At 38.7% G+C, this 15,602-nt stretch overlaps 1 protein-coding gene and 1 long non-coding RNA gene across 3 annotated transcripts in view; one reads left to right on the forward strand and one right to left on the reverse strand.

Annotated features, from left to right (window-relative positions):
• The window catches only part of Col24a1 (collagen type XXIV alpha 1 chain), a 249,978-nt gene that overhangs the window by 100,177 nt on the left and 134,199 nt on the right, over positions 1-15,602 (reverse strand). For both annotated transcript variants that reach the window (XM_060392579.1, XM_060392578.1), the window contains exons 25-28: positions 11,402-11,455; positions 8,329-8,382; positions 7,080-7,133; positions 5,196-5,249 (exon numbers count right to left, since the gene is read on the reverse strand). In XM_060392579.1, coding sequence (XP_060248562.1) covers positions 5,196-5,249; positions 7,080-7,133; positions 8,329-8,382; positions 11,402-11,455 — 216 coding nt within the window. The remainder of the gene's footprint in view (positions 1-5,195; positions 5,250-7,079; positions 7,134-8,328; positions 8,383-11,401; positions 11,456-15,602) is intronic.
• LOC110562455 (uncharacterized) overlaps positions 1-15,602 on the forward strand; it is a 122,716-nt gene that overhangs the window by 50,012 nt on the left and 57,102 nt on the right. The window contains exon 3 of the long non-coding RNA XR_002477243.2: positions 6,900-7,081. This is a non-coding gene — a long non-coding RNA (uncharacterized LOC110562455). The remainder of the gene's footprint in view (positions 1-6,899; positions 7,082-15,602) is intronic.

The following is a 15,602-nucleotide window of genomic DNA, read 5'->3' on the forward strand; positions in this document are numbered from 1 at the left end:
ACAGATGTTCAGGATCCTGCACTTCCTGCGTGCCCACTGGATAGCAGTTCCTGGAAGATGGCAAGGGCTCAGAATGGGTACAGAAAGCCTAGTTGTGGGCAGATCTTCTCAATAATTAGCTCCAGAGAAGAGCTGGCTGCAAGTCTCATTTTCTAAGGCATAAATACCTCGAAGGGTGATGTAAGGAGCCCTTACATGAACACCTACTGCAGAAAAGAGATAGAGCTGTGTGGACACATAACTGTGAGTTTCTTCATCACCGAAAGTTCAGTCATACAAAGAGTAAATAATTCAAGGGAGAGATGGTCCTGCAAAGGACCAAGAGGAGGAGTCCACAGGGAGGCAGACTTGATACATTCATTCCAGGAACGGAGACACTATCTGGATGTGTGAGGTCAGCCTCCTGGGCTTATGGGTAGAAGCAACCAGAGGGACAGCATGAGGAAGAGTGAAGTTGCCGGAAGGATGAAGCTTAGCCTTTAAGCTATTGGTTGCATGTGGAGAAGTGCTAAGAAAGCAAGGCTGGGCTTCACAGTGAAATAGTCGGTGATGGGGAAGCAGAAGGTTTCCACGCAGAGCACGATACACTCTCCTCTGCCAAGTGTCGAGTTGAAGGGGCCCCTGTGTTGGCTTCAGGACCTTCTTTTGTATCCCAGCTGAGGTCCAGAATTTTATTGTCAAAATCTGTTTGCTACAACAAGAATCCAGGCTGGATTCCCGTGTTAACTGTATTCCCAGGCTCACTCAAGGCTTTGGAGGGGTCACTCACACCCCATGAGGACCTGCTGCTCCGGTCTTCCTGTGAAAGTGGAAGCCATGCCCGTTTGTATAATGTTTTACATTAAAACACTTTTATGCAATATGTGTCACAGTGATTGTTGTTGCTGTTGTTGTTAATCTGGTGCTAAACTCGGGGCCTCTAGAATAAGCAGGCAGTTCACCACCAAGCTACTGCTGGCCTTTTAATTTTTGTTTTGTTTCTCTATATTTACTATTTCATTTACCAAGAGAGATTTATTTCTGTGCTCACAGTGACAAAAATAACCACTTACAGTGTAAAAATGAACATGTAAGTCAGGGGGTCACATTAAGGTTATAAGGCAAATGTTGCCGTGTGAGGTTTGACCTCACGTGCCGGGAAGCTGGTGCAGGTCTATGCTTCAGGCAAGAGTGAGCTAATGGGCTGAAGGCAGAGTTTGGGGCATAACAGTTTTCCCTCTGGTGGTTGAGATATCCCAGTGGCCAATGTACACTGCTGGGCTGATCCTTGAGACAAAATTAAGTTCAGAACGAGGCCCCAAAGAATTAGACAAGCAGTGTCGCAAGAGACACATAATTTGGGATAATATGAAAAACGGAACAGCTTGAAAGTGTCTGTTGGATCTCCCGTTTTCTCAGTGAGAGCATGCAACATAAACAGAACACCCAGACCTTTTTTTTCTATGCTGTTAGGAATGTCAACACCGGCCACACTGAGCTGGGAGAGGGTTTCCGAAGTGAGAGCTGAATACCTCAGCCCCACTAAAGAAAAGCACAGTTAATGTTTGAAATGTAGGGGAGTATATTACAGGGGTGGCGAGATTCATGAATGAGCAACTTATTCCAGAATGCATTAGGTGTTAGGCTATGGGGCTGCTATTTCATATAAATATTACAATTTAAAGAAGAAATTCACAACCAACAAAGATGTTAACATATCCTGCATGCTCAGTGTAGTTAGGAGGATTTTTATGAGAACCCTAAACCCATTTCTATGACCTCTGGGATAAATTACGATAGGCTAAGTGTCCATGAATGAAGGAAATAGCTGTATTCGCAGGACAGATGCACTCAATGTATTTATATGTTCCCAAAGCCAGATCTGGATCTTGGTGTGACCCCTATTAATTTTTAACGCACACACATGCCTAACTAATGATGCCGAGTGATCTTTTTCTGGCCCTTGCTTTACACAGCTGGAACCAACTGATTCACCAAACAAAATTAACACTATTGGGACTCTTCAGAAAAAGTTCTCTGCTATAAACTTCTTACAGAGTGGAGGAAAAAAAACTTTATCACTTGTGATGCTTCAGTTATTGCCTAGCACCAACCCTAAATACAAATACTGCTGAAGGCATTTTGCCTTCAAATGATATGCAGTTCCTCCAAGGGGCCAGCGTGCAGAGTGTTTGCGACCACAAAGGTTCCACTTTTTCCAGAGAAAACCTTAAGATGGCGCGTATTTCTAGCCTTGTTATCCCTCTCCCTCTGTCTCAGTCTTAAGTAGCATGGTACCAAGTTCTTCAGCTGCTGGCCTCCCTATCTACTGCTCTAAAGTGTGGAACTTAAAAGGAGCTTGTGATCAAAGACTCAATTTGTGTCCAAGTGAGTAGGTGAGCTCTGCATCATTTGCATCATTCTTCCTGTTGGGCAGCTGGACACAGAAGGAAATACTGGGCAGATTCAAAGGGTTCCTCTCATCACTTAGCCTCAGCGTGTTTGTGAAGTCCCTGGCTCAGGTTGTGCTGAGTCCTAGCAGCCTACGAGGACAAGCCAGCACCACCTAGGACTAGAGTAGCAGATAGGTTAGCTTGTATCTTCTATGCACAAGAAATGATTTTGTGAATTACAGTTTTAGTATATTAAATAACTTCTCTCCACTTAGCTGTTCCCCAGCTAAACAGAACAGCTACAAAAATGTTAAGATGTTTTACACATAAAGGACATTTATATAATAATTTAGTATATTTATGGCTCCCTTTTAATGCTTATCTTCTTACTCTTGGCAGCCATGTAAAAGGAATGAACATACACTTGTCCCATTGCAAGTCAGAAACATTTTCATGATACTAGTATGTTTTTAGCCATTGGCACTGTAGCCCAGTTCAAATTTAGTATTCTATGGTTTTTCCCAGTTTCTAGACCATAACTAGAATTTGGAAAGCCCATTGTGGTGTGAAACCTGAGGGGGAGTTGATGCAGAGTCCTCTGGGTTACTAGCTAAGAGTTATATAAACTGTAAGAAATCAGGTCGGGTAGATGTGTGGTGGGTTGTCAGTAGGCAGAACTCCTAGGAGTGGCCCTAGCATTCACGGTATTTACGACCATTTGAAAACATTACAAACCCAGACCAAATCGGGGGAGCGACAAAACATTATGGTCACTCTGTGTGGGCTCAGAACTGCATATGTAACAGTAGAGTTTCCCTTCAGGGTCCTGTCACCCAAAGTAATGACAGGTGTGCCAGAAGAATGGACTCCCTTTTTTTTGCAGTGCCACCAGAGGTTGGACCCGAGATCTTGAGCCAGACACCTTTCTCACTTACCTCAATAGGATGGATCAATAGTGTGTGTGTGTGTGTGTGTGTGTGTGTGTATGTGTGTCTTTCCAATGCCTTGGAGGCCTGAAGAGGACCTTGGACGTCCTGGAGCTGGAGTTACAGGCAGTTGTGACCTGCTTGAGGCGGGTGCTGTCAGGGGTGCTGACAGCACAACTTTGGTTCTCATGACTGAGAAGCAAGTGCTCTTAGCCAATGAACCATCTCTCCATGCCAATTCAGATACACATACATATACACATATATATGTGTGTAACAGTTACTAGCTGCCCATAATATTCTCCTAGTGAAGAAAGACACCTTCTTCCCTACACAGTTTCCTTTTGTAGAAATTACTGAGTGACATAGTTTAAAATTGCATGGAGCCATTTGGAGAACGTCAGGAAATTGTATCTGGAAAATAATAAAAAGCTTGAAGAAGTGATAGCTGAGGACAAAGTGACAGGTCGGGAGAGCAGGAAGCTACACGTGGTCACAGTGAAGTTAGAACACTGCAGAGCAAATGAACTTGCAAAAGGATTTATGAGAGCATTCAGGTAGTTCAGCATGTACCACGGTTAGGGACATGGACTTGCCAGAGCGTCAGTGAGGCCTAAATCACTCACTGACAGAAGGTTCGGCTAAGTATTTTTTTAATTTATTTTTATTTTAAAATTTTTATCCACCTGCCGTGAGCTGTTTGAGCTCTCCCCCCACCCTTGACTCACGCTAGGCTGAATAAACACATTTGACCTCACCAAGAACTGAGTTCTGGCAAGGTGTAAGCAACAAAGGATAGTTGGAGTACAAATCAGGTCTTTCTTCGTTTTCAATTTACTTAAGCTAAAATGGATCAGCTATCGCTGATGTCTGTAGACAGTGAAGCTAAACACCGGGAAGGAAGATAGGTTTTCATAAAATTAATAATAAAAAGACAAATCTCTCTCCTCATTCCTCACACAAGACATAAACTACAAACTGTCCTCAGACTGGGAGTTCACAACACTCCTCAGTTTGACAGCTAGGAAAATGCAGTGCCTTTCATCTTTACTGTTCTTTCATTTTAAAGATGTTTGTTAGTTAGAGATCATGTTTTTAGAATTTAAAACAAACAAACAAACAAACCTCTTCACTAGCTCTAAAGTTTAAGCCAGGTGAAGGGCAATGCAGGAAATACAGCTCTTAATGTCACATTTCCAGATGAGGAAAAGTATCCCTCGCTATTCCATGTGGCCTCAAATAACCATTGGCTTTGGAGGAAGATTTAGTAAGGCTTGAATATGGCTGAGAATTTTTTTTTTTGTCTTTGCAGATCATATTCCTTAAGCCCTGCTTTTCTTGGTTATGGTATCTGTGATATAATGCCACATCTTCTTACGGTGGCTTTGAGTATTACATAAAATAGTACACAGGAAGTATATGGGACAGGCATGTAAGTGGCGGCTCTTTTTATATAAACATGTAAAAATGTTTAAGAGACAATTTGGGAGGTAAATATTCTTTATACATAGGTCTGCATATAGTTATTAGACCATAATGATAAAAATAGACTTGATCTGCAACTGGGAAACACTAATTCATCCCATATATCTTTATTCTATTTCTTATCATTTGATTTTGTTATTTTTTTTGTGATATATAAATATGTTGTGAATAGAAATGTATTTATTTATTTAAAGATCTTCTCATTTATAATGCCCCTAAAGGATGGAAGGAGAGACTGAGAATGTTATAAGTACAAATTGTTGGTTATATGCAACTCATCTAATAGAATAAAAACAGCAAAACCCCGACAAGATGTAAGCATGATTCTGGAAGGTGTCGCGCTGGATTTGTCAAGCGCATCAATCAATACGAGGTTATTCTCTTGAGGTTAGCAAACTTTTATGTTACTTACTCTTTGTCCTTTAGGGCCTGGACTCCCAGGTGCACCTCTTGCCCCAACAAGACCCTGCATGTTGGCAATTAAAAACTCAGATATAAATTCACAGCATTGTTACCAGAAGAGTAGCTGTACTTTTCTTACATGGTGTGTATTTTAATGATAGGTTTAAAAAATACATTTATTAATCTTCCTACAAATAAATTCTAATTAATCAACACTGTATGTTCATCCCCAATGTTCTGATTTCAAAATGTTTCATTCTTTGGACAAATGTTATTTCTGGGTGAAATGAACTGGAAGGGATTACTGTTCACTGGACAAACAGTGTTCAGGAGAAAGGCACATGAGCAGTGAAGGAAGCGGAGATCCACTAGTCTAATACGCTTGGTCCATCCAAGAGGCAAGGACTATTACTGTTACAATGTCTCTGCTAAAAGATACATATTATAATACCATCTATAAAAATTGGTATATTTTATGAGCCTATGAAAATGCCATAAATGATTATAAAGTAATGTATCAAAAGCAGTCAACAATGGAAATTAAGTTACTGTTTTAAAGTCAAGTTCAATGATACATAAATGTATATAAATAGTTACTAGAATATAGCACAAAGTTATGGCTACAAATATAAACTCATAGAAGGCAGTTCTTGACAATACTATCATTTAGCTAAACAACAAGAGCAAGTTCCTTACTAGGGCATCTTTACAGCTTTGGGTTCTTGACCAGGTTTACAATACCAGACATGAAATCTGTCCTGACAGCAGTCCTCAAATGCTTCCAGAAGGCAGGTGGTTCCCCTGTAACCACTGCTGTTGCATCAGTGGGTACAGTTTGCATGGAGGTTGGTAATGTAACATGCAGAGCCTAGCCCTGGATAGGAGCTTTGATTCCTTTCTCCATCAGGAACCCACATAGCACTTTCCAACACTATGAAAGCTAGCCAGCAGGGACTTTCCTGGTCAATGAGACTGAGTGTTCTGTGTCTCACAGCCAAAGCGTGTGGTGTCTTCAGCTTCCAGGCCTTCCTTTTTTGTTACAGTGAGTCACAAGAACAATGCCAATACCCTGTGTTGTCTGGGTGCCTTTGGGGCCACCCCCACCAAACAATCATGGAGAGGCATCCTGATCCTGGCACGGAGATTTTCCTTTAACAACCCTTGTCTTCTGTTTAGTTATGAACTTTAGGTAGATAAAAACGGACCAAATTTTAGGGTCTCAAGTTGACTCAATCTTTTATGTGAGTGAGGAAGTTGACAACCATGCTGTATTCTTTTCATTTTAGAAGTCAACAACATCTATGAACATACTAGAATATCAGCTTACTTTATAGAATGGAAGCATCGTGAGACATTGTAGAAATTATTACTGTAACAAGAAGCTCTGCCCAGCCAGCACAGAGGCTGACCTTCCTCAGATTCATGTTCACAATAACTGTCAAACTTTGACAAGTGGATCTTTTCTCTTTAGGAGCAAGATTTAATTATCTTTCTGAAAACAACAGATAGGATGTATTCAAAGCTTAAGTTTTACTTACCAAAGGCACATTTCCTATGAATTTTAACTGTTTGTATGAGAATATTTGCAAACATATTTAAGAAAAAAATGTTAAAATGTCTGCTTATGTTTTGTTAATTCCTTTGTTCTCAGCTGTATTTTGGTTACTTATTTTGTTTTCTTACAAAAGAAAAGTTATTATTTTTTTCTTTTCAGTTTAGGCTAGAGAACTGAAGTTGGTGATTATACACAGTAGGGGTAAAGAAACTGAAGATACCAAGAAAGATTTCACAAGAGTGGTTTTATGTGAGACTCATAAAGACAGCACAACAAAGCAGCGGACTGAAGTTAAAGCGGACATTCAACAAAGGACAAAATAATCTGTTCTATACTTACAGGTAAGCCCACTGGGCCCAGCGGTCCTGGAGCCCCAGGAGGACCTGGGTAGCCCTATTATTTAAATTAAATATGAAAAATATAAAATTAATCATTTCCCTTTAAGGACATAAAAACAGTAACAAAAACAGCAGTTTGATAAGATTGCCCTTTCCAACCCAAGATACATGAAGGCACAGGCAATGTTCAACAGTAGGATCACAGAAATTAAAGATGTGTTTCCAGAGAAGCTGCACATTATTTGTTGGGTCCTTGTTTGGAAAAGAAAGTCACTAGGTGGCACCGTGTGTTACAATATGCCAGGATCATCTTCATGTCCTCTTTCTGCAGGAGCTGAGAGCTTACTTGGGGACTATGCTCCATGATGCATAGCATGAATTACAACCTTTTCTAAGAGGTCAGGGAATTCCACATTTAAGGGTGGCACATGCGTTTAGTCCATTAACTTTTAGAAAGGACACATGCATTATGATGCTAGCCCTAAATCTGAAGATGTCTTAGGAAGAAAAAAGTTCTTGAATTCAATTGGTTTATGAGTAAGTTAGGTTCAATACCTGTCCCCAGCAGAAGTTGTTAAAAATAATCTGTGGTGCTCTTCTGATGATACAGAGATTGAACATAAAGAACAAAAGGTGAAAAGAATTTGTAGACAGTGCTATGTGCCACCATTATTTTATTTGCTAAAAAAGGGAGTTCTAAAACTGATACTAAATCTCCTTTTAATTTCCTTTAATACTCACTAACTATTTAATAAACTAAAAACACAACCCAGATGTCAAATTTATCAGTTGTCATCTTGAAGATATAAGAGAATAAGGCAAAATTTTGGTGCTTAAACTCTTATGTGCCAAAAGACTTACCTCATGGCCAAAACTGGTGGAAAAGTGGTTGTGGATATGTGTAATATTAACTTTATTTGCACAAGAGCATGCAGAATTTTAATTGGATTTTTTAACCCAATGTGGTTAATTTATAGTCATTTAATAATTCTTCCAGAGCTATAGAATATATACTTTTTTCTTCTTTTTTTTTTTTTACTAAGGCAGCTTATTTTTATGGTTTTTCATGGACTTGGTACCATAGAACATCATTCTAGGATATAAAACAGCTAAAAAAATAGTTCAATGGAAATTTATTATAATGTATCATTTTCACTTAAATTCCAGTCAAGGCGGGTCTACCCACAAAAAGCCTTAACTTTGTTATTAGAGGCGTTGGAAACAGAGTTTGCAGATCCTGGAACTCTTACCATGACACCTTTTTCCCCCTGGGGACCAAGTAGGCCTGGACTTCCACGCTCTCCCTTTTAAAACAAGAAAGAAGAAAAAGATATCATTGATTCATGTTAAGGATGATTGAGCCAAGGCTAGAGAAAAAGAAACCATCAGAATCAGAACTTGTATGCACAGATTATCTTCATTTTCAATACCTTTGAAACTTAAATTACAGTTTGCATTTTCAACCCTATGGCTGCAAATCTCCTAAAATAATACAGTTCTCTTGTTTGCAGTCTTACTAAAATGAAGATAGAAATTATGGATAAACAAGCTCTTCTAAAAACCCTGCTAAAGTTTTATAAATGAAAAAATGAACTAATCTCTAGAACAATTGAAGAAATTACTTTCTTGGTATCAGTGAAGAATTGCTGATCTCATTCTGGAGGGTAGTGGGAATCAAGTCTTCAGTGGAAAGCTAAGAGTAAATGTCACATTAAAGTTTCTAACATTGTCAAAGTCTTAGCTCATTGAATAATAACAAAATAAAAATAAAAAAGGACAAACATCTGATTTTTAGTTGAATGCTTTCTGTTTCTTATGTTAAAAATCAGCAATTATACATTAAGAACTTGCTTCACGTGACAAAAGACAGTATTTATAAAGTTAAACTTATATTCCACTTTAAAGTAACTATAGATTTGCTACTAGTAGAGATGAAATAATTAGGGGGAAACTGAATTGTAAACTCTGTAGAACTTATTCTCATTCTAGGGAGGGAGGAAATCAGGAAGATTTAGAGACATATGGGGCGATTTCCTAGAGGGAGGAAATTAATAGATTCTATCAATTTGAATAAAAGCCTGGGATGGAGGAGAATATTCTGGACGAGGAAAGCTGTGAGATGGAACACAGGACAGGTGTTTAGTAAATGACTTGGAGGAAAGAGAAGAGTAAACTGGAAGCTTATTTTTCTGATTCAAAATTGTTTCTAATAGAGGCTTAAAGGTAGAATTACATAGTAATTTTTCTGTTCATGCTTCTACACTGTTTATTTCACATTTGTGTTTTAGATTACATCTTTATAACCAGAAGGGCTTCCTATGCTTTAAAAATTAGAAGCAAACACATAATTGGTCATATTTCAACATATTTAAGAGATTCAGTAGAGTAATATGTTATATTTTTGAATAAATTTTCCTTTTGTCAGCATATATTAATTGCACAAAGTAATAATTTTCATCGTTACATTTCCAAAGCACACCTTGACCATATGCATGCATTCTCTTACCATTGCTCATGTTTCCTCTCCCTTTTCCTTCTATAACCCTAGTGGTATCCATTTTACTAAATTCTACACTTGAGAGAAGCCATGCAATGGTTTATCCTTTCAAGCCTGGCTTATTTCCCTTAACATGATGATCTCCGTTTCCAGACATTACCTGCAAATAATATAATTTCATTTTTTTGTCTACTTGAGGTTCTCACTGTCTCTTGGATGCACACATCTTTCCCTACATTTATAATATTTTCATGCACAACTTCATCAAGAAGATTTCTTGTGTCTTTAGTTCACAGTTCAGGTTGTTTTCTACTTTGAGATATTCTTCGTTTTCATCTCATGGCCACATCGCAAAGTTCTTGAAAGTCATGATCATGACTGCTTTTTTTTCTTTTAATTTTTTATTTTTCTGTCTTAATGTCATCATTCCTTAGTCACATCTTCAATCTGTGAAAATCTTCCTTCTGCTCCATTTAATAGTGCTGTTTTCCATAGCTTAGAATTTTGATTTATGGTACCGTACATTTCCAAAATTCCCATGTTTTTCCCCAGAATCTATTTGTTTACTAAATTTGTCATTTTTCTTACTAAATTTCATCTCTAAATCTTGAGTTGACTTTCTTACCCATTTGTCTGTTTGTTTGACTCCTCTTTGAGGTCACTGGCCATTTTTTAAAAGTAAACTTTGAACGCTTTGCTTAGCATTTCAACCACTTCATTATTTTTGGACTCGGTTATTGAGGACTTGATAACTTTTGTGGGAGTCACATTGCCTTTCCTTTCTATTTTTCTTGTGTTTCTAGGTAAATATTTTTGCATTTGTTGGGATATCCCTTCTGGTTTTATGTGAAAGTGTTCTTACTGGGTGATTTTATCTTGAGCTCTCGATCTCCATCATTACTCAGAGGAAGGAAGCAGACCATGATAGAACAATTCAAAATCAAATGAGCTATTTAAATACATCAAAAAAAAAAAACCCAACTAGAGATGTCAATTATATTTCCTTAAGAAGAAAAAAAAAGAATTGAGCTAAGATACTTACAGAATAAGATAAGAATTGAAAAGCTATTCAAGCTAAAAGTATTGATTATTAACTAATACAATGAAGGTGGGCAGTGTGTGGAAAAAACAAAGAGAATAAGCAACATTGGAAAGAGAGGAAAATATGTTGACAGTGGAAGAAAAAGTAGCGAGAGTAAGCACAATAAAAGAAATACAGGGCAAAAACAAATATTCACCAAGAAAGCAAGACCAGCCAGTGCCTTCTCCTTGCTGAGGAGGCAGAGGATGAAGATGTCTGTTCTTTCCTACACTCATCATTTTGCAGTTTCCTTGGTATTGGAAACAGGAAGGTACTGAGTAGTGTTCTATCTATAACTTGACCAGATTAGACCAGGGAAGGCTATTTGCAGGCTGAGCCCCAGAGGGCTTTTTCACTAGGCTTGATGGCTACTGTGACCACTGTTGGGTTGAATTATCGCCAGGATACAGGTTTATCAATTCATGAAAGTAAGAACCATCTTAACTTGTAGGAGTCATTTGAGCCTGTGGGCCACCTGATTGGATGGTCCCTTGTGCCGAAGGCACTCCATTTGTTCAATCCAATGTGGGGAAATGCCGAAGCAGCAGCTTTGTTCTCACCAAGTGTCTCTTGGACTCTGATGTTTTGTGAGGATGTGTGGACACACAGAACAGTGATTAGAGTCTAATCCTCCATCCTCTAGTCCCCTATCAGGATGATGAATGTCTTTTAATCAATCAACATAAAATACCACATGGAAGATGAAGTTAGTCAGGACTTCTTAACATAAAACAAAATAAATTACCTTTTCACCAATGCTTCCAGTTACCCCTACTTCTCCAGGCAAACCAACAGGACCCTTGTAAGAAAAATATAACAGAAAATATGTATACATTACAACACTCTTGTAACATCCTGGTTTTAAAGCACCCCTAATTATTATTTCTATCTACTTCGTCTTAATTTTATTTAAGGGAAAATTCTTGTAGACACTTAGCCTACAACATCACATTAGAATTAATTTCGTCAGTCAGTCAAAAATCACCTAAATAATAGCTTAATACTTAACAGACACTTAGTTGGGAGACAATGTAGTCTTTGTCTTTATAAATTAATAAACAACAGGATGTTATAAAAATATCTACAACAGCCCGGCATGGTGGCTCATGCCTGTAATCCCAGCCCTCTGGGGAGGCAGAGGCAGGCAGATCTCTGTGAGTTCGAAGCCAGCATGTTCTACAAAGTGAATCCAGGACAGCCAAGGCTACACAGGGAAACCCTGTCTCAAAAAACAAACAAAATACCTACAACTTTCATATCTACTTGACGTGGATACGTTGGTATAAAATCATTTTGTGACTCTTTCTTTGAAGTATCTTAATACCCATTCATGTTCATTTATTTGTTCAATTATACAAGGACTGACGTCTGTTCTGAGTGCCACTGGTTGCTGTGGTAAGGACAGCTTCAAGCCCTGTCTCGATGTCATAGTTATTTCCAGCTGTCAACTTGACACATCCCACAGTCACTTAGGCAGAGAGAAAACCCCAGTTGAGGTATTACCTCGATCAGCTTGGCCCCTGGGGACATGGGGTGGCATTTTCTTAGTTGTTAACTGATGTAATAGGAGGGGTGAGATGAGAAAGTGAGTAAGAAAGTGAGCTGAGCAAGCCTGAAACACCAAGCCGCCAGGTAGTATTTTCCATGGCGACTACTTCAAGCTCTTGCCTTGGCTTTCTTTGATGATGGGACTAAAACCTGTATATTAAATAAACTCCATCTATCCCAAGTTGCTTTTGGTCACGGTCTTTATCACAGTAACAGAAATCAAACTGAAAAAAAAAAAAACTTGAATCAGCACAGAAGGGGAACCATTAGCAGTTATGATATAAGCTTATAAAGGAAATAACTATGAAGCTGAAGAATTAAAGAGAAGGCAATTTAACAAGGCGAGTCTGGGAAAGGCTGAAGCCAGATAATCTGTAGCTTGAGTAGGAGGAGATCGGTCAGCAAAATGAAAAAAGAAAGGCATGGATTCGAGGCTGGTACACATCCTGAGTAAGAAACACAGTTGTGAGGACAAACAAAAGAAGGCCACCAGCTATGCTGTTTTGAAAGAACTTGATTTTGGGTTCTCTCTGTGTTTGTATTTTTGCATAATTATTATCCTTTAAAGAAGGGGCCAATATAAAGATAAAAAGAGCAACGTAGAATAAGCATCAGAACAGGAACACATCACTGCTCTTTCTAAAGTTGAAAGGAAGTAGGAACGTTCTACCTTAAGGACACATAAAATGTCTTCAATAGCTAGCAGACGTAGATCCTGCTTAGATATCTTTTTATATAACATATATTTACATATACAAAATGGTAAACCATGATCAATGGGTGACTGATCAGAATCTAATTTAACACACAGATGATTTTTATCCACAAATTCATAGTCATATCTGTAATTGTTTCGTTGTCACATGATCATGGATACAATAACATGTATTAGGCACTGTGTGTGGTGTGTGTGTGTGTGTGTGTGTGTGTGTGTGCGCGCGCATGCTTTCATCATCACAACCACTAACTCTGGCAGCATTATCAGGATTCTCCTTTGACAGATGAGATGGCTAAGTTAAGCAGAGGCGTTTAAATGGTAGAGGTAAGCTCAAGTGAACCCCGAGTGTTTAAAGTGTGACTGTTCCAGCAGATGTGTGCTGTGCTTTGAAGACTTTAGTTTTACATTCTTCGATAATGTGCATTTTTTTGTCTTTTCTGTTTGGATCTGTAATCCATCCGGATTCTCATCATCACAAGACATAAGAGGAGCTTGGATAGTAACTCAACCATCATACAACCCTATATCTATAGCTCTATCTATAGCTACCTGTCTATATCATCTATATGTAACTTATATCTGTCTCTACATCTGTATCATCTCTGTATATGTATCTGTATCATTTATATATGCACCTTATGTACATATATCTGCATATAATGCCACAGCCATCTACTGACTTGTGGCACCATACTTAGGCATAGCTTATTTCCAACGTTTTATTCTATTTCGTTGATCATTCTTCTTTTTTCAGTTTCAGGCATTTCTCTCACTCAGCTTTTTCAAATGAGTTTATAGTTGGCTTTGAGTGCCCTCATCAAAATAAGTAAGCCAAGATAGGCTTAAGTCAGCACTAGCAGATCTGAAACCCACAGGCTTTAAATTCCCTTGCTCTATAAATGTGTATTGCCATTCAATATGAAACTGTCCATGCATTTGGCAATGAGAGGAAAATCCATTTTCATTTGAAACTTACCAAGTTTCATTAAATTTAACATGCCATTGATGATCTATATTTTTACATTTCTAAAAAAAAAAAGTCAAAAAAAAGTCCAACAAGCATATATAATTTGTCAGCAATTTTATAAAATATCCCATTTTGAAATGTTAATATCCGAAACAAAATGGCATGCTTGGTTGAGTTATTCAAGATAGTCACTACTTATTTCTGTATGACAATTACACATCCCTGCACTATTTCTGTCAGGCTTGCCATGGCTCATACCTGGATCTTTCTTCCCTCAGTGTGGAAAGACAACTATCATCCGTCCTACTGCTGCTAAGCTTCTCTGTGTCACTTATTTAGAACAAAGAGAAAGGTGAGGACATTGCATTCACCAAACTGCTTTGAGAGGCCACAACACTAGCTATGACTCAAAGAGGCCATTTGTGAGCCTGGGCCTTAGGATGCAGATGGCATGGAGCAGGCACAGGCAGCTCACAGGCCATCGAGAGCAAGTGAGAACAAAAGCTTTGCTATTGCAAGCTGCTGACATTTTGAGGCTGCTCTGGCGGAGGCAGGGGACATCTGAAACTCAGTCAGATGGAGCTTGGTGCTTGCTTACAGGAGTAACAACTAGATTTCCTCTCTGCTTTCTACCCCATGTGGCTACAGTCCCAACTGAGCGGGGGAGCTTCCTCAATTAAAAAGCCCAAGTCTCTTAATCACCTTAGAAACACAAGTAACAATAACTTTGCATCATGCTACAGCACTCAATTTTGTGTTTATTTTGATCCAGTGGCTAATATTTTTCTAATGAAATGTTGAGTTTAAAATATACATCGACATAAAAAGGGAAAACTTGAATCTAGCTCAGGCTGTTTTTGCGAAAGTTGTCTCACAGAAATGGTTATAATTGCCAGAACAATGTAGCATAAACACTACTAACAACAGGACAATTTCCATCCATGGTAATAACAAAATGAACAAGAAGAGGCTCTTAATGAAGATTACTCAGAGATGAGAAAATGAAACGCAGAGTTATGTTAGAGGAAGGCTGGCAACACACAAAGGAAGCCGAGGAGCAAAGTGTCAAGGGAAGAAGAAGAAATCACTGTTAAGGAGGAACTCTGCAAGGGTGATGAGATTTGACATGGCAGGATCAAAGGTCACCTCCAAGAACACCTTCAGGAGTTGCTCTGCCTTTGGACATGGCTGCTGAAGGGTTAACAGCATCCATGTGAATGAAGCGTGGAGAACAGCCTGTATTGCTGACTCTCTCAAGAAGCTTGGCAGCAGAAAGGAAGCACAATTGCTGTTGGAGACCACAGTTTTCAAAATTATTCTATTGAGAACATGATTTCTGCTCTGCCCGCCAAGTAAAAGAAAAGCCCATGTACAACAGAGGTGCACTTCTGAACAGAAAGCAATTATACCTAAGGTATATTTCTCCTCTGTTTCACAGAATGATTCTTTTTAAACAGCCTGATATTGGAGCCTAATCCATCATAAGTGGTTGGTACCAGTACATTTGTAATAGCAAGACAATGCTGCTGGGTTTAATCTTCCCCCATGGGCTATCTCTTAGCCAGCTCTCCATCCATCACTAGACAGCCTCCTCACACTGGAAATTATTTGCAAGCCATAGAACTCATGCTGGGAGGTGTGTGTCAGCCAATGGTTCCTATATGCTTCTCTTCTTCTTTTTTTTCTATTTTATTACAAACACTTTCCAAAAGG

The sequence above is a fragment of the Meriones unguiculatus genome, chromosome 10, assembly GCF_030254825.1.
Source record: "Meriones unguiculatus strain TT.TT164.6M chromosome 10, Bangor_MerUng_6.1, whole genome shotgun sequence".
NCBI lineage: Eukaryota > Metazoa > Chordata > Mammalia > Rodentia > Muridae > Meriones > Meriones unguiculatus.